This window comes from Solea solea, chromosome 12, assembly GCF_958295425.1.
Source record: "Solea solea chromosome 12, fSolSol10.1, whole genome shotgun sequence".
NCBI classification, from domain to species: domain Eukaryota; kingdom Metazoa; phylum Chordata; class Actinopteri; order Pleuronectiformes; family Soleidae; genus Solea; species Solea solea.
In genome coordinates, this window is record NC_081145.1 from 7,561,568 (window position 1) to 7,586,553 (window position 24,986).

General features: G+C 41.3%; 1 protein-coding gene and 1 non-coding gene across 4 annotated transcripts; one reads left to right on the top strand and one right to left on the bottom strand.

The window, feature by feature from the left end:
- Positions 1-1,349: 1,349 nt before the first annotated feature.
- man2a2 (mannosidase, alpha, class 2A, member 2) lies at positions 1,350-20,529 on the top strand. Of its 3 annotated transcripts, XM_058645085.1 has the most exons (24): positions 1,350-1,483; positions 2,675-3,243; positions 3,338-3,572; positions 3,939-4,196; positions 4,395-4,539; positions 7,518-7,689; positions 7,858-7,985; positions 8,418-8,591; positions 8,960-9,146; positions 10,433-10,610; positions 10,880-11,082; positions 12,039-12,221; positions 12,437-12,551; positions 12,665-12,735; positions 12,822-12,987; positions 14,567-14,803; positions 15,043-15,165; positions 15,409-15,523; positions 16,558-16,691; positions 17,120-17,261; positions 17,562-17,695; positions 18,509-18,706; positions 18,804-18,917; positions 19,489-20,529. In XM_058645085.1, the coding sequence occupies exons 3-24, from the start codon at positions 3,441-3,443 to the stop codon at positions 19,639-19,641; spliced, it is 3,462 nt and encodes a 1,153-aa protein (XP_058501068.1). In that variant the 5' UTR covers positions 1,350-1,483; positions 2,675-3,243; positions 3,338-3,440; the 3' UTR covers positions 19,642-20,529. The 3 variants fall into 3 exon arrangements, with proteins under 3 accessions (XP_058501068.1, XP_058501066.1, XP_058501067.1); XM_058645083.1 differs by having other exon boundaries at positions 2,675-3,572; XM_058645084.1 differs by having other exon boundaries at positions 1,407-1,636; positions 2,675-3,572.
- Positions 20,530-23,777: 3,248 nt separating this feature from the next.
- Positions 23,778-23,851, bottom strand: trnat-ugu (transfer RNA threonine (anticodon UGU)). Its single transcript has one exon. It is a non-coding gene; the product is annotated as a tRNA-Thr (tRNA).
- Between the last annotated feature and the right edge of the window lie 1,135 nt (positions 23,852-24,986).

Below are 24,986 nucleotides of genomic sequence, written 5' to 3' on the forward strand. Positions count from 1 at the left end.
AGAGCCAATGAAAATGTATGACTCTCCTGAACCAGAAAGACAAAAAAACAACTGTCATTCCCCACAGTATCTCGATAATTCACGGCTGAGGTGCCATTTAAGCTACCGTTTCTGAAAAAACATGGATAGTCCCTGAATGGTCTATCAAAAGGACAACAATGTGATTCACCTACAAAGCATCATTACACTTTCCACACCAGGCTTCTCGGGTGCCTTTCATGAGCACAGTGGATATTATTCCAGTCAAACTGGTATTTGATGAAAAAACTGGATGCACAGCTTGAGTTCCTCTAAGGTGACCTAGGCAGCAAATCCAAGATTCAAAGTCCACGGACACATCTTAACATTCACTGTTTTTCTTTCCTGGATTTACCCTCGCACTTCACAGAAACACACTGCAAGCCCTGTATATTTATCAATCCTGCATCCCACCTCTGAATATAGCCTTTCTTGTTTAAACTTGAAAGCAGGCCTGCAAAGCAGTCTTTTTAGCAAACAGTAGCTTAAGGCCCAAGAAAGAAATGATAAGATTTTGTCGGTGATTCAGATGTTACATTTGCATTATAGGGGAGTGAACTGGCGTGGGAACCTGAGTGGCCTTGGCAGTGGTTTGTACAATGAGTGCTTTCATTAGTTAATTATGATTTGTTATGGAAGGAAAGTGTCTTTATTGTCATTATACAACCGAAGTACCACAATGGAATTTCGAGGTAAGATGGACGGTTGATAAGAGATCCTGCAACTTACATGTACATCATACATGTTTTGATGGTGGGAGGAAACTGGAGAAAGAATGCAAACTCCACACAGAAAAGGTCCCAGACCAAGAATCGAACCCAGCACCTTATTGCTGGGAGGCAACAGTGCTAACCATTATCAATGCTAACCACTGATTGATAGTGCCAGCAATTGCGGAATTTTGAAAAAAAAATAAATAAAAATAAATAGTGTACAACAGCCTTACCAAGGACATACAATATGTTTTTTATCATGTCCTTTGGGGGCTTTTGCTGTTTGGATTCTGGCTTTTCATGTAACCAAATGTGCTTCACATTAAAAGCACAATTTGTTATAAATTCCAACAATCATTGTAAACAAGCAGAATTAAAATGACACTAATAATAAATATGAAGAATAAAAACGAATAAGCAACATTAAAAAGACATTATGTGTTTTTGAACATGTATAAAAATCCTTGAGTGTGTAATGATTCAGAATTTCGTAAACGTATCACTCTTTTACGTGTGTAGAGATGAAAGGTTGGTGCATTTATTTAAAAATCCTCCGGAGCTGATGACCAATCACACACGGATGCGCGGCTCCTCTCCTCCCACAATCCTTTGCGGGAGCTCAGTGTAGCTAGCTGCTAGTTGTGTTAGTAATCTGTCAGCCTGGAGCTGAAGACCCACACACACACACACACATACACACACACACACACCGCTGGTCACTCTCCTCTCTTCCGGATCACCCTTTTTGATGGGTAACGTGTGTTTCTTTCATTTCCTCTCAAAAACAAAGTTTTATAAGGCGACGTGTGAATCTTAATCGATGCTTAGATGCAAACTCAACGGTTATCCCGAAATATCAGCCACGTCTTAATGTTGTCAAGCCAATACTTGCTATCGTCTGTAAGGTAAGACACACATCTGCCTGGGCAGCACAGGCTCCTCGCCGGTGCAGACACACAGCTGCGACTGTTGTTAATTTACATTTACCTGCAAATGACAACACTTATGCTAACGTTTACTGAATAAGACCTGAGCCTTTAGTGTGGCTCGTAAAGCAGACGAGTTGATGGGGTAACTTGACCTCTTATCTGTTAGCTAGCGCTAGCTTGTTTAGCAGCATATTCGTGATAACAAGTTAATGATGAAATAACAGGGATATGCAAAGTTTTATGTTGTCATTTAATGTGGTTATTGAACAGAAAATGAACTGAATACCTTATCTAGCTGTCGTGTGCCTGTGCTTTCTTGGGATAAAGTCTAATTGCGGGTATTTCAGTGTTCTTTGAGTTTATAGCAACGCAGCTTTACTGGCTAGCTGCCCAGCTTTAGCTACCTTGAAGTGAAGTGCAGTGACCCAGAGTGCAGTGTCCAGGGAAAATTTATATAAGACGTAATCAGTATAGAAGAATATCCCCCTCTGTAGTAGCAACTTGTTCCTCTGGCAACTTGGGACCTGTTATATTGTATGGTTGCTTTTGTTCCCTGAATACCTGCGGTTGTTTGCTGAAATTCTCAGTCCAAACTTCAAACACTTGACATATCCTTCACCTGGATCACATGGTTCAAGAAATAACTGTCTTCTTGTTGACACTGAGGCTGCTTTTCAGTCAGACAAGGCACACATTGTAAGTACTATGTTATTATCACAACTCTCTGTGGCAATGCTGGGGATAGAGCCAGCCTGGAAGGTAAGCGGATTAAGATTTGTATGGATTTGCATACAGAGGGAAACAAGTACACCTATTAGTTCCGTGCACGGGTCACTTTAACTCAGCTTGATCCTCCTCCTCCTGTGCTGACTGTAGTTGTCAGGTCAAAATAAGTATCGCTCCCTCTTCACAGCCCGCTCTGTTTGCACTTCTCGTCAGCCTTGCTCTTGAAATGTCTGGCAAAATACTTAGTTTTTGCATGCTCTGTTAATCTAAAAATGTTTTTGCTAACAGCTGCAGAAGACCCTCCTATGTGATTTCAACTTGGCGCATGTGATCAAGGACAGATGCACTGCCCCTGCTGCCGCTGCAGATATGCAATTACTATGCCACTGAGAGAAGAATAACTTTTGTCGCATTTTAATTCCTGGAGCTGCTTTGGGCACAGTTGAAACTTGATTAAAAAGCCGCTGCTCAGAACTGTCTCTCTCAGCTGATTTCTTTGAACCATCACATCGTAGTGTGCAAACAATCATGGCACTGGAGGCCAACTGAGACAAAGGGGATTCTACTGGAAGTTTAAAGTCTGGAGGGGACTGGACTAAGAGCACGGACTCACAGTGAGATGCATCATGCTGCAGGGACACTAGGCTCACTGTTTAGATTCTACTGTGTGGTACTTTTTTTCCTTTTCCTGCAATCGCATCGCTTTGGATGGTTCAACACAAGGATGACTTTGAGGAAATCCATCAGTGGCTGTGGTTTGGTCAAAGCTGACAAACCTTTTGCCAGCTATTGCTGATTTAGTATCCTTCTCCACTGCTCCAATTGCTGTAGCCCCCTTCGCTATAGTCTCTAGCATGGTGAGTGATGCCTGGAGGCATCTCAAGATTGGAACTGAACCAATATAATACTTGTGAAGCTGGTTTCTTGAAGGATTGTGTTCCATTTTTCAAGGACCTTTATTTCTTTGCACTGGAAAAAACAGCCCAACCCAGTCAAGGTCATTAAAGAAAAAAAAGAAAAGAAAAGTTAAATCCCGGAAAGACGACCCAGGAGGATGAAACTGAGGAAACAAGTGACAGTGTGCGGCGGGGCCATATTCTGTGTGGCTGTATTCTCACTGTATCTGATGTTGGATCGAGTCCAACATGACCCTGCAAGGCGACAGAATGGGGGGAACTTTCCACGGGTAAGAATGATTACTTTAGTGGTTGTGTGGATACTGTTAGAAAACCTCTTTCTGTATTTTAACTTTTTAAGTTTTTCATTCTGTATATTGTTTTAACACACCAGGAGCTGCATCAGTTTAATTGCAGAAATAGACTTTTCATTTTCCCTCCTTGCATATATATAATATTATAATATATAATAGTCTGAATGTTTTAAATGTAATCCTGTCATGTCAGTCAAGCACCTTGCACTTGCACTACCGAGAACTTGCTGTTTTCTATTTTCACATAATTTAATATCAAGTCTTAAATGTTGTAATGGAAAAGAATGTGAGCTTGATTTATGTGTTGATATGCAAGTATGTGTTTTATTGTGTATGTTGTAGAGCCAAATCTCAGTCCTGCAGAACCGGATAGAGCAGCTGGAGCAGCTCCTGGAAGAAAACCACCAAATCATCAGCCACATAAAGGACTCTGTGATGGAGCTCACAGACACAGGAGCTGTGTCTCCCAGTGGCCACCTGCCATTCAGAAGTGCCAATGGTTCTTGGGTCCTGCCATTTGATGGCCGCCCCACTTTCCTCGCTGTCAAAGACCAGGATTGCCAGTTTGCCGTTGGTCATCATGGTCAAGCAGATGTTCAGGTGAAACTTTAATTTATATATTTAGCCATAAATCGTAGTGCTCCATCTATCTGGATCTTTCATCAGTGTTACCACCACTGAAATAAACATTGTATGTTAAGACACACATATGAATAACTTATGTATGTGTTTTGGGAAGAACAGAAATGTTATATTCATTTTTTATTAAGTAAATAGTGAGTTTTCGTTTTATTTTAGATGCTGGATGTCTACTCCCTCCTGAAGTTTGACAACCCTGATGGTGGCGTATGGAAGCAGGGCTTTGACATAACTTATGAACCTGATGAGTGGGACAATGAGCCACTCCAAGTGTTTGTGGTCCCTCACTCTCACAATGATCCAGGTGAGTTGTAAGAGCATCTCACACACAGTAGAATGTTGAAGATGTCTTGTTGCAAGTTTGAAAGTCGGCGTGATTAAACAGTTTCTTGTCACAGCGTGAAGAGTGTTTGAACAAGACCTAAAAATAGTGCTGTGTTTGTGTAGAAGACACAACCAGTTGTTGTGAGGCCTTACCTGGGTGGGAGTTTGGTGACAGGGGAGTAGAAATCTTTAAAAATCTGGTGTGTTTGTAGTCGTATGCTGACATGATGGAAGTCAACTCACAAACAATGACATTTAAAAGGTATTAGCATTGGAAAACTGTGCCTATTTTTAGATGGGATCAGCTCTGATTTTATTTCAGACTGACATTTTCCATTAAACCTGTTTACCAGCCTGCCACATGCTAGCTAACTTGGCAGTTATTGATATGTTGACAGGCTGTAGAGACTTGCAAATTATGGCCATCAATAGTGGGAATTGACTTCACTTGAAGCTAAATTTCATTCAGCTGTGCAGCGAAGTTTTTCCCTACAGTGTTTATCTAGTGTGTCCAGATTTTTAGATGGGGATCCATCCGGAAAACACCACATGGTGGGTATTCCTGTTCCTCCACAGGTAACAAAACCACCAGTGAAGGATGGTGGAGGGGCAGTTCTCCATCCCTTTGCCTTTCTTACACTGTCCACTGAAAACCGGACAACTTTGGCATGTCCTCACTCTCACGTCTCGTACTATGCCTTTCACATCAGGATGAGCTTCCATGACTCGACCCAGCGTAAACTGGCCTCTCACTGCATTCTGGTCAGCCAGCCACACCAAATCTCCCACTGTGACATTTCTAGTGGGTGCATGCCTCTTCTGTCAAACGAAGAAGCTCCGCCTTTTCCAGAACTTGTCAACCGCGATCTGGACCACTCTCAGACGGGCCTTTGCACCACCTACCTGGGCCTTTGCACCAACCGGTCCTTCGTTTGACAGGTTAGCTGTAGAGGAGAGTCTGGAACTCCAGTGCTGTCAGGTTACCTTCCACTCCAATGACTGCTGCTTCAGCTGCTCCATTTCGGTGGGGAGAGTCTGCTGGGTGAAACATCCATGCCCAGTCGGTCCCAGCTGAGGCTGCTTTCTTCTGGACCTGATCCTTGTTGATGCTGCTTAGGAACTTGTAAAGTTCCTTTAACCCTGGCCTGGTGCCCACGAAGTTAGTCCTTTGATCCGACCAAAGCTTTCTTGGGTGGCATCTGAGCCTCCAAACCTGTCTGGTTTGGAGTTAGCAGTGGTGTGGTTCGCAGGAGTTGGCTGGTGTGGTTAGCAACCAACTACTCCTGTGCTAAGCTCAGCTTTTCTTCTGATGCCTTGAGGTCTTGATGGAGAGCAGAAACTTCTGATTCTTTCCCGTAGAAATCAGACTGAAGCTTAGTGAGATTTTCCTGACTTTGCACCAAGGTCTTCTGCAGCTCCGCAGTCTGGGTCTTTCCTGACTCTTTTCTGCAGAAGTCAGGCTTAAGCTTAGTGAGATTTCCCTGACTTTGGAGCAAGGTCTCTTGCAGCTCCGCAGTCCGGGTCTTTACAGAGCTCAGCTCCTTGCTGAGCTTAGACATCTGGCCCCTCAGTTTACTCTCCTCCTCTGCCTTCTTGACACTGACTTCCTGTGACTCTGACACTTGTCCCTTTTAGTTTTTTCTTCTCCACTTCAAAGGACCCTGTGGGATCCACTTGCGCCTGGATACTCTCCCAATCAGCCTTCCGATGCCAATAGTCCCTTCTGTTCCCGGAGAGCTTAGGCAAACTTATCGGTGTGATCTTTACTTTGGATTGGGCTCACTGAGAGCTGTCTTCTCCCCCTCCAGACTGGACCGAAGTTGCTGGTAGGCGCAGTGCTCCTTTGTCCCATGCTAAAGTGGACGGGAGCAGTGCGAAGTCTTGGCATACTAGTGAGGTTTGGAGGTCGGGCGAAACTGACATTAGGTCCACAGCCAGGTTGTCGAGGCTGCGGAGGAGGGCTGGTATCATAACATCCATTACCTTGTCTGTCAAAAGGCGGAGAAACAATAGTCGAGTGGGTGTAAACAGGTGGCGTGGTGCTAGCATGAGTAACCAGTCGGTAAAGATGGTGTGCTTGCTTCCTTCGTCCTCGTCCTCTTCACTTCGTCATTGCGTTCATTATCTCGGCGCCATGCCCACTCATCCATCAGTCGCTCCTTGTCCTCTTTCAATGACGAAAAGGGAATCCATTTGTCCTTTCCGTGCGGCCCATAGCCTTTCCAAGCATACACAGCGTCTCTGAGTTCATGGAGTTTTCGATCCAGCCTTCTACTTTCGCTCTCTTGCTGCTTCCACGGCACTACATTTTTCTCTACCGAGTGCCTCAGCCCGATCGAAAGCCGAATTGAACTGTCACGAGGACGTCTATGTCCAGCGCTGCATCCTTGGACCACAGCATTTATTTAAAGCTTTGATGACAAACTGCACTTTGATTACGAACAGCGCATGCTAACCCTAACCCACACACAGACTGGAGGTTATCTTAATCATAATATCTGCCACATATAACAATAGAGTGATAGTTTTGCCTGCTGGAAAGTTCTACAAAGTGTTTATATATAGTAGTATTGTCACTAGAATGTAAAAAAAATATATATGCTGCAGTAAATAAACATTTCCTGCACAAATGACTACACATTTTAGCTCACTGTTCTATCAAATATAAATAAAGTAGGCTACAATTAAGGCTTGGCAATAATTCACTAACAGTATATGTACTGTATGTTGCAGTATAATTTTCTTACTGATACTCTCCACTGTTACACACTGGAGTGCTATTTATTTCAAACCTCTCTGCTAAGTAGCTTTGTGAAGGGAACACTTCTACTTGAATAAAATATGAGTGTTATTTTTGATCTCTTGCAACATTTTTTCGACAGCACTTTTTTTCACTCTTTATCTTTCCTGTCTCCGTCTCTTTGTATCAGCCAGTGATGTTAAATTTGTCTTTAACAGGTTGGATTAAGACATTTGATAAGTACTTCACAGACCAGACACAGCATATTTTAAACAACATGGTGGTGAAGCTTGCTGAGGATCCTCGTAGGAAGTTCATCTGGTCGGAGATTTCATTCTTATCCAAGTGGTGGGAGACGGCAGACGTACACAAACAGGAGGCTGTGCGCAAGTGAGTAACAGCTTAAGGACGTCTACTGCTCCTTAAGAACAGTGTTTTACACGGTGCACAGTATATGTTGGCACAGTGAAAAAATAGCTTCTAAATTGGTTAATGTTATTCTCCCTTCTTGAGTGCTGGATTATCCTCACTTTGTGCTTAATCCTATTTTTTCAACAGACTGATCCTTGGAGGGCAGCTAGAGATTGTGACAGGAGGCTGGGTGATGACAGATGAAGCCAGTGCACACTACTTTGCCATGATAGACCAGCTCATTGAAGGGCACCAGTGGCTGGAGAGAAATCTGGGTAAACCATTCTTAAGAAATAAATCTCCACCATGTGTATGTAGGAGATTGACCCTTCAATGTTAAAACTCCAATGCATAATTTGATGATTTTAACACTGAACTGAAGCAATACTGTCAGACCTGATTGAGGGAGTATTTATGTGTATACAGCTGTAGAGTGGGCGAGGGCAAGCAGCATTTTTCCCATCAAACTGTTGAATGAATGGGTTTTCCGAGCAATAGAATTCAGTCCTGGGCACATGGGGGCCTCTTTGGGTTTTCAGTCATACTCCAAACCATTTGTTGCCATCCCGTTTTACTAGCGCCGTGAGTCGTGTAGAGCTCATAGGTTAAACTCAATAGTTTATTTTTAAATTTTGAATTTGAATGATATGTCTTCTTTTTAATCTGAATTTAAAACTGACATACTTGACTCCTCCTTCATCTCATAGGTGTAACTCCTCGCAGTGGGTGGGCAGTAGACCCTTTTGGCCACAGTGCTACGATGCCCTATCTGCTGAGGAGGGCCAACCTGACCAGCATGCTTATTCAGAGAGTCCACTACTCCATCAAAAAGCACTTTGCCTCCATGCGTAGCCTGGAGTTTATGTGGAGGCAGGCCTGGGGTGAGTGGAACAGAGCCAGCAATGTCCGCCGATTCAGGTGCTCATCTCAGAATGAGCCATGCCACTTGTTATGGCCTTTTTAAAAAAATGTTTGAGAAACTTTGGAAGAGCAACTGGTGTGTAACTGCTTCAGAAGGACTATCTTCATTATTACTTATAAATGAATGATTTACTGTCAAAATGTATTGGAAAATTGTTTAATATTAGTGTCGACAATTATCAGTTTGACATAGTTTAAACATTATTGTAATTATCCTCTTTTTTAGTTCTGTGTTCAGCCTTACACCGAGCAAAACGTGCTTTATCTGTATTTCTATATTTTAGCCAGAAGTTTAATTTCATCCAATTTTATTTAACTGCTTTGACAGACACTGGATCAAGCACAGACATATTCTGCCACATGATGCCATTCTACAGTTATGACGTGCCTCACACCTGTGGGCCTGATCCAAAGATCTGCTGCCAGTTTGATTTCAAGAGGTTACCAGGTGGTCGGATAAACTGTCCCTGGAAAGTGCCACCAAAAACTGTGGTGGAGGCCAACATAGCTGAGAGGTGAGACACGTGTGTGGTTAGTTGTCATTGACAGCAGGAAGATTTATGTTGGGATTATAGATGACACATTTTATGATGTTTACTAAAGCAGTATGTCTGCTGGGATTACACAGTTACTCAGCTGTAATTTGGTTTTTGATGATAAATTGGCATTGGTTTTTATTGGTGCTTAGATAATTAGAAAATGAATACATAACTATACAGTTGGAATCTTAACCAGTCTATCATTGATTATTCCTCCAGGCACATTAAATATGTGTGTGCTGTCATGAATTCTTTGTTTTAATTGACAAAGTACATGATAATAGATAGTAGATGTAAGGTTGAGTTATAGTGAATAAATGATAATTTGTGAAATATACCATGTCATTTTGATTGCTAGTCACATAAAGATACTTTAAAGAATTTGTCAACTCACTTAGTGACTAATTAATGAATATAATCGGTTACGGCCCTGTCCTGTTGTCTGATTAAAAGACAATGACACAAATTTAGAAAATGTGCATGTACATATCAGGAAGGAATTTTATAATAATTACATTAAATTAATCCTAAATAAGGACCTGGTTTGTTACATGCATTTGGCTTCTCACACACACCAGTTTGTGCAGCTTATCTTTTAGGGACTCAGCAGTGAATTACATTCATTTGGACAGCCTAAACAAAGCGGTGTCCCTGTGTTCTTACCTTCCAAATTCCCTAAGAAATTGGGTTCTGCCTCAGTAGGACCAGGTTTTGGTCTTCATGACGATTACTGGTCCTGACAAGGTCAGTGTTTGTGCCAGGAAAGGTTCTAAATAAGTATTAAATACAAGTACACACATGCACACAAAGCAGTTTACATTACATTACATGTCATTTAGCAGATGCTTTTATCCAAAGCGACTTACAAGGGACTTGAGTACCTCCTGCCAGGGGTGGAGTTGAACTTGTGACCATGAAGTCTTTTGCACACAGGGTACCGGTCTTAACCACTGCGCCACTCCACCCCAGTTTAGTTATCAGTATTTAAAGTCTGTGTATTCTGTACTGCACCACAAATAAAGTGAAGTTGAACTTGTGCCAGCATCAACAGCCAAAGAGGTGGGATGAACTGGAGAACATTCACAGACTGCTGAGAGTTTGCTCTCCCATTGATCATCCTTTGAAAGACCTAAAGTACATTTCAACAAATTCTATTGGCTGATGTTAATACACGCCAGGTCTGACCTTCCTCATTAGGTCAGGTTAAAAAGTAATTTGTGATGTTAAGTTTTAAACTCTATGTTCTTCTCTCTTTCTTTCAGAGCGAACCTCCTACTGGATCAGTACCGTAAAAAGTCCAAACTCTACCGCAGCAAGGTGCTTCTTGTCCCGCTGGGAGACGACTTCCGCTACGACAAGGCGTTGGAGTGGGATCAGCAGTACGTCAACTATCAGAAGCTCTTCGACTACATGAATTCTCACCCAGAGATGCACGTACAGGTTAGACGACAATTCGTCTAGTATTAGTATTACAAATTGTTGCCAAGTGCATATCTTGATCATTGTAAATGCATCTGGGCTTCTTGTCTGCCAAGGAGCTCTGTGTACAACCTTTTCCTAAATCATGAATCATGCCTTGATATTTTTAAACTTACTGACAGAGCAAAGAATCTGTCACGACTCGATGTTTGGTTCAGAAAATGCCATGTAGGATGCACGGCACATGCATAATAATGAGTCTGTTTTTTCCTTTTTCAATCTGTCTGCAGGCTCAGTTCGGGACTCTCACAGACTACTTCAGTGCTGTATATAAATCACAGGGAGTGGTCCAGGGATCCAGACCTGCAGACTTCCCGGTGCTCAGCGGAGATTTCTTTGCCTATGCAGATCGTGAAGATCACTACTGGACTGGCTATTTCACCTCAAGGCCCTTTTACAAGAGCCTGGATCGTGTGATCGAGTCGCATCTCAGGTGATTAATCACACTTTTCTAATAACTGACAGAGCAATGTATTAATGCTGTGTTATGACCTTTTTAAGTTGAGTTTTAGAACAAATACTAATGTTATAGTTTAAATGTGCCTGTGCTCTGTCCTTTAAATTACTTTTACTCACTCTCACACGCTATATGCACTTTATTTCAACTGAAGAATAAAAACTAGGCTAAATTAAGGAGCCATTAAAAGTATGGGGAAGATAATCATTTTTTGTGTGTAAACCTATATTTTTATGGTGCTGACCAAACTCTTTTACACAGTCATAAACGACTGTGATAGTGGTAGTTGTCGATCCATGGTTAATTAAGACCATCAGCTGTTAGTGAATAGGTTGATTGGTTGATTTGCCGCTGAGTCCTGACTAGGTTAGCCTGGGCTAGGCTAGGCTAAGTTTGATTAGGTTCAACTTCATTGTCCACTATGTTGAAAATTCATGAAACACAAAATAACAACTCTTTAAAAAGAGAGATAGTAAAAAAAAAATGTTGTTTACTTACAAGCTATTAAATTTAGTTTAACAATCTCATAATTTAACAGTTAATTGCACTTGGTACAATAGATTGCAGTACTACTTGGTACTACTGTTGTGCTTACAGCAGGATGACAATAAATTTGATTTGAAGTGCAATAACCAAGGTTAAAGCACACACTATACAAACTAGAAAAAGAACTGGGACCTGCTGTCCCTCTTAAATGGAGAAATATTTTTAATACACTTTAAAAAGAAAAGCTCACATCATCTTAACTGCATCAGTAAAACAGTGTGTTTCAAGAATCATAGAATTAGATTTAGAGCACTTTGCCTAAATATAGCAATGGAAAGCACACATAATCCTGGTAAATGCTGTACCCAATCATGTCAAAATAGCATTAAGCTACTATGTCTGTCTTTAAAACTTCTCTCTGGAAATTGTTTGTCATTGTCCTTCAGGGGGGCAGAGATTCTTTACAGCCTGGCGGTTGCAAACGCTCGACATGCAGGCATGGAAGGGCGCTACCCAGTTTCAGATTACGCCCTGCTCGTCGATGCCAGGCGATCAGTTGGTCTCTTCCAGCATCATGACGCCATCACTGGCACTGCAAAGGAGAATGTTGTTGTTGACTATGGCACCAGGTAAGGATCTGCAGGTCTAGAAAGAAATTATAGGATTGATTGGTTAGATTAAAGATTTACTTTAATCTGTATTATAGGGAAAACACTTCCCCCACTTTCTGTTCCTCTGTATCTCTGTGGCTGTTTTATAATTTCCTGCTCAGTGCTTTGAAGGAAAAATATTGAAAAGACATCTGCTGTGACTGGTGCCATTGATTCTCCCTTCTCCTCCCCAGATTACTGCGCTCACTCATTGGTCTGAAGAGGGTAATCATCAATGCTGCTCATTTCCTGGTGATGAAGAATAAAGAGTTTTATCGCTTTTACCAGACGGAACCCTTCCTTGAGACGGTAAGAGGAATACTGGTGTCACACTTCTGCTTAAGTACTATAAACTGTTTTGTAAATCTGCACATTTGTTGTATTCTGAGTATTGAGGTTGTTTCTGTGTGTTTCCTCTGCAGGATGATAGGCGTGCTACTCAAGATTCTCTGCCTCAGCGCACTTTAATTGAGGTGGACTCAGCAGGGCCGAGGTATTATCAACATCCACATCCACATCCACCTCTCCCTCTCCTCCACCATCCTGGGCTCATGATTAATTTTTCCCTCCATCTGTCAGGTACCTGGTTCTGTTCAACCCCATTGAGCAGGAGCGTCTGTGCGTGGTGACTGTGCTGGTGAACACAGTCAGGGTGCGGGTGCTTACTGAGGATGGACAGACCCTCCCTGTGCAGCTGAGTGCTCAGTGGAGCTCTACTAGTCAAATGAGTGCAGAGGTTTTTGAAGTAAGATGCTATGTTTATTAAAAGGATAATTTTTTGAAGTGTGACACATAGTCAACACTGACTTAGCATATCGCATCACTGCTTCTGTGAATCAGTCTGGGACAACATGGCTGTCAGCAGGAGCAGGGGGGAAAAATAGAAAGATTTAAGCCGTTTAACAAAGGCTTGGCGAATAAAATCTACACCTGTTTAAGTCTACAATGTCATACGAATACGGCTGCTCAATTATGGAAAAAAAACATTTCAAACAATTACTCCTCAGCAAGGAAAAGTAGCTATTTGCTGTCCTAAAAGTCCTAAATCAGCCAGACCTACATTAGCAGTCAGTCTCTCTCGCACTTGGCTTCTCTGGAGGTTTGTTTTTCTTCTTTATTTGCTGACCCTGTGTCTCAATTACAGACTTGTTCCTTTGTGTCAATTTGGTTTTTGAGCTTTAGAGGAAAAAGAAGCTTGATTTTTCAATGAATTCTGACGGTTTGATCCAAGTGAATATGACTAATTATTTAATTGTATTAGACGCTGTAGAGAGATAATGTCGTGGAATAGACAAAAGAGTAAAAAAAAACCATACAAAATATGTTTATAACTTTTTTTCTTTCAATTCTGTCTTTTAACACTGTAGCGAGTTGCTTGATTGTGTTTGTTTCCCCAAACCCCGTTCTTTTTAATAAACAAGAAAAACTAGAAAATGATTACAACAGATCATGTGGAGCGGGGTTGTAATGGAGCTTCAGTGGGATGGTGTGTATAAATCAAGCTTCAAAATAGTTTTCACTGTAAACTGGTCCTTTAGAACGATATGTGCTTTCACAGCAGAGTCGTTTTTTTGAAAAAGAAACACTAGAGGGATCTGAATACTTGCTAAATATAGCGACAAATTTACAGAAGTGAGACAAACGTACCACCTAATATATTCATTACATTGGCTGTACATTAACCTCTTAAAGTATGTTTACACAGCAGGACTTGACCAGAGCTGACTGGTTGTCCATTGATCAAATTTGAGAACAAAATGAATCTTTTTAAAGCTTTATTCTTGTGAAAAGGGCACTGTACTAAATAAATAATTATTCATTTAAATATTATTACTAAAAGAGACAGCAGTAGACCAGTAGCTCCTGTGACCCCTTGAGCTATAATTACTGTGAAGTATAAATGCTCCTGCACCAAATTCCACAGAAAATAACAAACTATGCCTAAATAAAATATTTTAACAGGAATTGAAAGTAAATGTCTTCCTCAAATGGAAGTTGCCTTTGAATAAAGGCCTGTTACCTCCTGTAGTTGAGGTAAAAAGCAAAGTAGCTTGGCTGCTTGTTTTGTGTATTTTAGAAGCTCTGCAGTAAAAGAGCAGAAACTCATTTGGATGCAAGAGAAAGTATCAATGTATCCTCATCTCTCATTATATTTTAATTACAGCTTGGTGTTACAAATGTTTATTAACTCAAAACTTTTACTGAATAAAAATGAAGCCAGTGTTTGTGTACAGCACCAACTTTGATTTGTTTGATGTTTGAGTGCAGGTCTGACGGCTGTTGTTTTAAATCCTGTCCGACCATTTCTCCATCCTTTTGTCCAGGCAACATTCATGGTGCGTCTGCCTCCTCTGGGTCTGGCTGTTTTCCATGTTTATGACTCTCCAGATTCGCCCATGACTCTCCACTCTGATACGCTGCTCAGGCTTTCTGGGCGCAGTGTTCCCGCCCGTGCTGCTGACCCGCTCCCTGTTCGCTCTCAGCTTTCTGACCATCAGACCTTCTACATCAGCAGTCAGTCCCTCACACTTGGCTTCTCTGGAACCACTGGCCTGCTGGAGGTTTGTTTTTCTTCTTTATTTGCTGACCCTGTGTCTCAATTACAGATTTGTTCCTTTGTGTCAATTTGGTTTTTTAACTTTAAAGGAAAAAAAGAACCCCAGAAGCTTGATTTTTCAATGAACTCTTGACAGTTTGATCCAAGTGAACATGACATGTGCTGTTGCTTCAAAAACATCCTTTTGTCTCTTCAAATTCTGCGCTCTCTCATCCTCCTGTGTGCTTTTCTTTTCATCTGCAGAGCATAAAGCGTAAAGACGATCCTCAGGAGGTAAAGGTTCAGATGCAGTTTGTGGTTTACGGCACTCGCCCTTCTAAAGACAAAAGTGGGGCTTACCTTTTCCTGCCTGATGGAAAATCAAAGGTATTCCCTCAGATGTTAACTCAAATTCTTACACAGCTTTCATGGAGTCTCCCATGTGTATTGTGACACTGTATCATGCTGGGGAGCTCTGGGCAAAAAGGCAGTGCTCCTTCATCTTTTCTTTATTTTATAAAACAACACGCACAAGTCTTATTAATTATTATGTTCCCTGTAAATATTTCTCTAGTTCTTGCGCTGCTTTCTTTCTGCTCACGATTCCACTTTCTCTCCTCCTGCTTTCAGCCCTACCACCAGAAAGAATCACCTGTGGTGCGCGTCGTAGAGGGGCCTCTCTTCTCAGAGGTGGTGGCACACTACCAGCATTTCCAGCAGAGCATTCGCATCCACAATGTGCCAGGTAATAAACTTACCACACAGCAAAGTGGAACCGCTTCAAATGGGCTTTTTTTATGTTTGGTTAAAGGCACCAGATGGCACAATTCAAACAAAATGAAAATTTAGAATACAAATTTCCCTCCCCCTGCCATCTGACAGTGTTGTGGCTAATGCTATTTTAAGTAGCATTTGGCCCAAATCTGCAGATTACACCTTTCCATAAAAGCACCACTGTGTAACATTTAGGAGGGTTTATTGGCAGAAATTGAATATACTACCCATAAATATGTTTGTGGAAGTGTTTAATTAAAACTTGTTTGGTTTTCATGGCCTTAAACTAAGCCTTTTACATGTACTTACAGTTGGAGTGTGTAACTTTTTAAGCATAAACAAATGTCTGTTACTTTCAAATAATAGTCAAATGAGTTCATACAGTGCTGTGACTCAAAATTAAAGGTAATAGAAGGATCGGGGCCAATAGTTAAATAGTTAAATAGAATATTACTATTATGAAAAATGAATTGGAAATAATCCAATGTATTATTAGAAATGAACTGAAATGACAGCATTTCTACATCATGAGGGAAATATTGCACTGAAAACATAAAGAAACGGCAACGGAAAGTTTCCGAAGTAAATTCTCCTGCTCAAAAAACCCAGTCTTTGTGCATTTTGAAGGTTTAAATGCCTCTTGTCTCCACCTGCCCCTGCACTGTGCACACACACAAACTCAGTCAGGTGTGATGGTTTTTTAGATGAAGGATGCAGCAAACAGTTAATGATCCATCATTTCCGATCATGAAGATGAATTAGAGGCAGAATAATAATAATAATAATAATAAGACAAGCACACCTTGCAAGTCACTAATGTCACAGTGCGGGTTTTTGTGTTTTAAAGCAGAGGTTTTCTACACTAACAAAGAAGAATGACATCCTCTAGTATGCAAAGGCCACTGTCCACTGGCCACTGCCACAGTCTCAACATTAGATGTCACTTTAACTTCTCTCTTTATTCAACGTTTAGCTCAGAATAATTATAGTTCTTGTGTTTTGCAGGCGTCGACGGGTTGTCTATAGACATCACCACCATGGTGGACATCAGAGAACAGACCAATAGGGAGCTGGCCATGCGACTGGTCACTGACATCCAAAGTGAAGATGCCTTCTACACAGACCTCAACGGTTTCCAGGTGAGTGCGTTTTCCTTCTGTCAGACAAAATCACTCGATCGAAACAATCCAACACCTCTAAATATCACATGAATGCTTCACTAAGAAGAGACTGTAAAACGAGTAAATAAAAAGCAGCTACAGCGTTTTAAGGCAGTCATGTTGGGGGCTTTTTATTTCTTCTTTATGGGAGCAGAATATTTGTTCAACAGTTGGAGCTTTATGTCTTTGAAATAGCTGTTGTGGCTCGGTGGCAAGTGCATCAGCACAAATGTGTTGTTAGCAGCTTAGTAGTTTCAAAGATTTAAAACAACTGTAAAGTACTGCCATTGGTACTGGTAGATACTCAAGTTTATGATTTTGGTCACGGGACATGAAGAAATGATTCTGGGTAACAACAGTCCTTGATTATAACTTTGATTTATTGCGTGTTTGATCACCACTTGTAGATGCAGCCTCGGCGCCGCCACCTAAAGCTTCCCCTGCAGGCCAACTTTTATCCCATGTCGAGCCAGGCTTACATCCAGGACAGCCACAACCGCCTCACGCTGCACACAGCTCAGTCTCTGGGTGTCAGTAGCTTGGAGAATGGTGCGTATCTCTTTGCATTTAATTCATTTGATGTTTCATTTTTGGTTATTTGGCTTCTCTTTTATGATTGTCAGTGCACTTGGGTTTTCCTCTAATTCCCTGGCATTTTATGGAATTGAATTGAAGCAATTATCTCCCCCTCTTCTCCCCGAAGAGTTTTCCAGAAAGCAAACCACTTCACATCCGTATGTTTGTGTGCCGAACTAATCCCTTTACTGTGCTTATGCGAATAATGGGGGCGTCAAATTCAATACTCGCTGCTTATTTCTTGGTGTAAAAGTTGTTGTCCCCACTCTCCAGGCCAGCTGGAAGTGATTATGGACCGGAGGCTAATGCAGGACGATAATCGTGGACTGGGCCAGGGCGTGAAGGACAACAAGAAAACCGCCAACCGTTTCCGACTTCTGCTCGAGCGGAGATCCACTGGCAACAAGGTCAGTAAGATGACGGTGGAGGCAGTTACTGAAGCTTTGGCTGAAGGTCTTTGAAAATTTCAGCACATCACATTTGAGCATGTGGCGCTCTATTCTTCTCTTTGAGTAGAGTTGTTGTCCTTCATTTTGATGATTAACACCTTTTTTTCCCCAGCACTCATTACCGCTCCATCTGTTATCCTCTAATTGTATTCCTATTCTCTTCTTTTTCCACTTCATTACCTTCAGTATGATGGCTTCTTTGCCAGACTGTCATCCATGCTTAGTTCTTTCATCTCCAAATTCTTGACTGGAGTTCAAGAGGTAATGTTGCCCTGGCAACGGTGAAGATGCTTCGTAGTCTGTGTCACAGTTTGTGCTTTAGCCACATTCCCCCTTTTTTTTCTTTTTTGTTTCCCTCCTCCTCGTAGCTGTAGCGAAAGTGCTTCGTCTTAAGTTGACGACATTGAGAGAAACAAATTATGTGATTTATCAAAGTTGAATGAATTCACATTGGCAGAGAAAGGACAGCGTTCGTCGCGGTTTTATTGCTGCGCTCTGATAAAACTGCTGATGAAGTTGTGGCCTGCCTCAAACATCAAACATCATTTTTCAAATACTCTTAATTTAAAAATGTGACATAGTGCTTCTGTTGTAACAACCCAATATAGATGGATTAGTTTTGTGTCTGGACTAGAATTAGGTACGTACGTCCTCCTCTGACAGATGAACTGTTCCTCCTGTTGTAGCAGGACAACAGGAGGAACTAAATGTCTAGATATTTACGGTGTGACTCAACCGTTGTGGTGTTTAATCCACCTCTACCTTCTCCAGATGATGGACAGCTCAGCAACAACAAGCTTCCCGTCCATACTCAGTCACATGACAAACGCCATCCTGAACCGCGAGGTCCTGGCGTTGCCCGTGTTGCCCAAAAGACGCGGCATTCCTCCTCTGCAGACCTTCGCTCCTCTCAAGTCCATCATGCCCTGCGACTTCCACCTGGTGAACCTGCGCAGCATCCAGAGCCAGGTGACAACACGACCACCACAACAACAACAACAACACACAGTTTATGTGCTGACTGTGTAACTAATGTGCATGTGTGTCTTAATGTGTGTGTGAGCAGCAGGACCCCCACGCTCCATCTCCATATACAGCCTTGCTTGTTCACCGTCTGGCGCTGGACTGTGGCCTTGAGGCTCAGAACCTGGGTTTCAACTGCACCACCACACAAGGACAGGTCAGAGAAAAATACACACACTTGCACCATAACATCTTGTTTGTCTATTTACTTGAATACTAGTTTACATTTATTCACTTCACTTGATAAAACTAGTACAGTACCTGTACCCTATCTCATGCATTTCTTATATTTCTTATAAATCCTTTAAAATGAGTTCTCCTCTCGTGCGTCTGACAACATTAAAGTAGAGCTTTAATGTCAATACAACTTTTAATAATCATTCAATAGTGATTTGATAATATGACACTCACAGGGACCATTTTATTTTACTGTTGACACTTAAAGGACATTTTGTTTCCAAATCTTTCACTCATAATTTTAATTGTATTGGCTACAGTTACAGTTATATTTACTAGCAGACCAGGATTTAGCCCAGTTTCCACCAATTGGAACAGGCCTTTATTTCTGTCATGAAACAGCACGACACACTGTAACCAGCCAATAAATATGAGGCAGATGGCAAACGTGTCGCAGCAAACACTGCTGTGTGCTGACATTATTCATTAAAAAAGAAAGACCAACATTGAATCCTTTCTAATGTTCTTGTTCGTCTCCTCTTCTTCTGCAGCTGAGTGTCTCCGGACTGTTCAAGAACCTGGACCTGCAGCTTCTTCAGCCCATGTCTCTGACCCTGATGCACTCCGGCTCACCTCTGGCCAACGACTCCACCGTCAGCCTCGATCCCATGGAGATCTCAGCCTTCAAGCTCAAACTGCGCTAAGAGCGTCGTGAACAGAACGAGGCAGTGATGATTAAAAAAAAAGAAAAAAAAGTAAACCCAATAGACTCCTCGGACCAAGAAGCAGGTCCTCGCCGGGCCACAGACTTGATCATGTGGGTTTCTTTTGTTTTGTCGGGCAGAACCACACACGACTCTACAGCTGTAACAGGACTGACTGTACAGCAGGGGGCAGACCATGGATGTTGCCGTGGACACTTTTGTGATCTGAGACTGCCAGTGTTGCTCGTTGGACACGGCCTGGAATCTGTTCATCGCCATGACCGGATAAAAAAAAAAAAAGAAATCTCATTTGGTTCTGCTCCGTGAGAACTCGTCCTTTTTTCAACCTATCGTCGCTTTCGTCCTGGACTGAACTACTGAATGTAAATATCCAAAAAGGACCAGAGGAGACGGAGGAGAGACACTTGCGACGTCAGAGTGCAATTTACAAAGCTTTATTTGGTGTATGGGGTTTTATTCTATTTTTTATTTTAAATGTATGATGTCACACATCACAGGATCTTTGTTTATCAATCTACTGCTGACTGCAGTTACTGTTTGTTTGTTTGTTTTATTATTTTTGACAGACTCGAATGCAGCAAAGAGAATGTGTGGTCTCGCCATCTCAAACTCATCTGGAGACACAAGCTGCCGCTCTTTAAACTATCACACGTCCGAGTCCGAGACTCTGGCGTCACAGTGACAAATGTGAGCATTAATCATATCACAGACGACTGTTTACCTTCTGTCTGTTGTTGCTGACTGTAGATACTTCACAGACTTTCCTCCCCTCTCTTCTGTTCTCTCTGCTATACCTCATATACAGTAAACTATACCACACTGCAGATATACATATATATATATATATATATATATATATATATATATATATATATATATATATATATATATATATATATATATATATATATATATATATATATATATATATATATATATGTGTCTGTGTGAGAGTGAGAGAGAGAGAGAGAGAGAGTGTGTGTGAGTGTGCGTCTGGTTGGGTGTTGAGGTGACAGTGTGCGCTCACTTTCAGGGACCATTAAAATAACTGTTCGGCATCATTGACCAGTGTTTGTGCGTCTGTGTCGAGCCGTTTGTCTCGTCATCGCAGAAAAAAATTAGACACTTCCTGTTAAATAAAGGGCCTCAGAGTAAAGGGACAGTTCAACAACCTGGAAATAAGGTGGTTATATAGGTTTAAAGTTGAAAAATATCCATTTATATGGAAGTGTGAATCTTGAATTTTAAAAAGCATTTCAATTTCTTGCTCTGTATTGGATTTCAATGTCATAGTTTTTCATTGAATATTGAAATATATATTCAACAAATTAACATTCCAAAATTCCTGGTTAAAATAAGGCATAATTTGCAGCTACCAAGGATCAACAATCAGACAAACCTGACTGTGTCTGCATCAGTGTCACATGACCAGTGAAACACACTGTGATTGGCTGAATGTGGGTTTGATTTGAGCCTGAATTGATTCCATATTCTTGATGCCCAAATGTTAAATATGACATTTTAACACTTTAAACCTTGGATTTGTAAACCCTTTGAAGAGACAAAAATACCAAAACACAATTTCACACTGTGAAAAATGTCTGTGTTAGAAGTTCAAAGGCTTTTTAAAATGTACTGATTCACTTCTGTGTGTTTGGTCTTTTGAGAAGCCGATGTTTGGAGGATTATTTCTCACTTTTTTTTTGTAACTGGTGTAAAGTGAAATTTTTCACTCCAGTACAATTGATCTGCTTAGTTTTTTTTTTGGTGCATTCAAAATGATTTAACATAAAAATTCACCAGCAGCAGCAGCTCCTCTTTTCAGAGAGTACGTTTGTGTGCTGTTTATGTACAATAATGCATCACAGGAAGAATTGAATGAACGAGTGAATTACAATCAAACTGGACCTTTTTTTTTGTATTTTAAATGTGTAACTGGACGCATTCAGTCTACATTTCCTGCATTTATAACTATATACATATCAATCATATCTATATACATATACACATCAATAAGAAGACAATGCTGTTGAATTTTTCTTTTAAATCTTGTTTTAAAATGTTTGAGTGTCCCTTCATGGGTTAACTGTCCTTGTGTTTAAAGGTACAGTGTGTAAGTCGTAGCCTTCAGGGATCTATATTAAATCAAATTAAAACAGCTCCTGATATGAATATAGAAAGCTAAAAAAAAACACAATTTGTACAACCATTGATCATTTTATCATAATTACACCACCTTTTTACACACTGGACCTTTAAAGCAGAAACAGGAATCCTTAACACAGATTAAAATAATGAGTGTGTCCAGCTCTGCAGTGAGACTGTTGTCAAACCTGACACATGAACCTTTCTCTTAGCCTTTGGTTTTTGGTGTCTGTGCCTCTGCTGATGTCATCAGTGTCTGACCTTTACCTGTGTCACACTCTGTCCTGTCCCACTGTGTCCCAGCACTTTAACCACTCATCTTCCTCTCTCACAGGAGCCCTCGTCCTCCTCTTTGTCTGGTCTTATAACATGCTCATAATCTTCCTCCCTGCTGTTTCATCCCGAGTCTTCTCTTCAGTATCTGTATACATTTCCTCATCAGTTTTTTCTTTTTTTGGAATATTATTGTTAAACTGTGATATCTGTTGTAGCGCTGTTTTTTGTCCCCCCCCCCCCCCCCCCTTGTTTCCAGAGGTAATATATGAAGGTGAGCTCTCTTCCGTATGTGTTAGTCATGGTGGATCAAAGCTGCAGCAGAACTGCAGAAGAGATGGGGTGTGAATAAATAAAAAAAAATAAGAAAATCTAAATGCAACAGTCGTTGTCGGTGGTGTTTTTTTTTTTATGAACCGTCTTCTTCTCTTCTTTGTCTCTTTGTCTCCAGTATATCAGCCTGGTGCTTTGTTGTGACACCAGTCGGGAGCTGGAGTAATTATCTGACAGTAGGGGGCAGCATTGAGTCAGTGTGAGCAGCACAGTGCAACCTACAGAGGCAGTGGATCACTGTGTGAGTGTTTGAGACATAACACTGACCACCGCTGACCAGTGACACTCTGGACACTCAGTCAGACAGCAGTCCTCCTCCTCTTCCTCCTCCTCCTCCTCCTCCTCTTCAGCAGCAGCAGCAGCAGCACGATGTGTCCACTTGTGTCTCTGCCTGTGAAGTGAAGATGTTGTTTTGAAGGTTTGGAGAGGAAGAACATGAAAAGAAGTGTCTCCCTGTGTTCATGGTACATAAACATAAGGATCACACACACAGGAGTGGTGAGTGGTGGCAGGAGGCTTGAGGCCTGGAGGTGAACGCTGCTCTGCCACTGTGCAGGGGTTGTGGGTTGTGGGTGTGGGGTTGAGGGGGTTAGTACTGAATACTTTGGGGACACTCTGCCTTTTGTGTTTTACCTCCTGACTCTGCTGGTTGTGAACCTTTCCTGTGCTCTCAGGGGGAACGCCAGAAACGAAAAAGTCTGCTTTTTTTGTCCTTGATCTTCAGATTCAGCACAAATTCCTTTTGACCTGCAGCGATAATGAGACCTGGAACCTTGGTCGTGTTTTTGATTTGTTGGTGCTGTTCTCAGTAATATACTCGTATATTATATAATATTATATATACTATATACTCAAATGTCTTCACTGCATCAGATATCGGAGAAAAAAAAGAAGAGTAAAATCCTATGTGATCTGTAAAAAAAAACAAATATGACACTTGCTGTAAAGGGAGCTGTCCGCCACTGTCATGTGACAAGGACGTAAGCGTGGGCTGCAAATGGCTGCCTGTATATCAGCACAAGTTTCTTTTATTAAAGGTACAGTGTGTAACGTTGCATGTTTCAGCTGAACATGCAACTCTCTTCCAGGTGTGTTGGGGAAACCATGCAGCCGTCATTTAACCTCAAAACTCAATAGATGTTTAGTTTGTCCATTATGAGCTATTGTGAAAACAGGGTGGTCCAAAATCGCAGTCTCCATAGAGCTGAACCGACTGACTCCTGATATAAATACAAAAAGGCTCATTCTGAAATTTAAACAAGTTCTTATTATTCCTGTCCTCTACTAGAAACCTTCCTAAGATTACCCACTGAGTTACCCCAACTCTTTTTTTTGACCTGGTGAGATTAGGAAACACTGGTTTGAGGCACTGCTGGGATTTGAACCCAGGATCTTCTGTTTACAAGACAGATGCTTTGACCAGCTAAGCCACAGCGCCTCCTTTAAAGATATAAACAAAATGTCAGATACAGACCACTGCACCAGACTGATGTTGGTAGAAAGTCAGTGACAACAGGGTCCTGATGTCACTCAACAAAAATGTAATTGCTATTTTGAAAAACCTCGAGATTACGACCGAGCTCATCAGCGGAAATGGAAGCAACATAATAACAAGATTTGTTAAATATAAAAAAGATATTCAACAAATAAGTGAAATGGAGTGGAAATCAAAACAAAGTGTGGCTTAATCAACGGAAAAATGGGCAGGGGATGCCGTTCAGCCGAAAAATAAAATAAAAGAGTGATAATAAAATAGGACTTTTCAAAGGAAAGAGCTAATCTATCATTGTCTGAAGAAAGTAACAGATACTAAATCACCCTGACTAAAATAACTCCATCAACTTAAGGAAAAAAAACCTCACCCACATGAGTGAACACACTCCTCGCCAAGTGTTTCTAAATAAAAAGAACCAAGCGTGGTGCGTTAACTAAATCACTTTGTGAAACTAACGGTAAATATGTGCTAAAATTTCCTTAATCCGAAATACAAAATTAAGCGCCACTCATCACAAAATCCAATCACAAAGATTAGCGAAGGGGCTCTCAGTCTGAATAAAGACAGGGTTTCCTGTGGTTTCCACGCCAAACCAATCACGGTCCTGTTAGCACAAAGACTCCGCCCACCTGGCCCAATGGCAGGCGAGGAACCACACAGCCCAATTTGCATATTCAGAAAATGAACCGACAATATTAAAACCTGGAGAGAACGCGCGAGCTAACGATCATTACAGGCACCATGTCGAAGTGGGACCAGGTTCCTATTGGACGATACCGTTCACACTCACGTACCGTGTTTTATCATCTATTTGACTCTGAATAGGAACATAATTAACATCATGTTATTAAAGCTAGTGTTTCAGACCATTAGCTGCTCAGGAATAGGTATGATGTTATAAATGAAGTGAGAGGTAGAAGTTTATTAGACTTCTATTTAAACTGATTTCTTTGTTCTAACAGCAGAGTCGCCCCCTGGTGGCTATTTAATATATTATTCCTTCCTGTTTAAAAAACAAAACAATAGAACATCAAATTTTCATGGTCCAGATTCCAGTTTAAAAACACTGCCTTTCTCA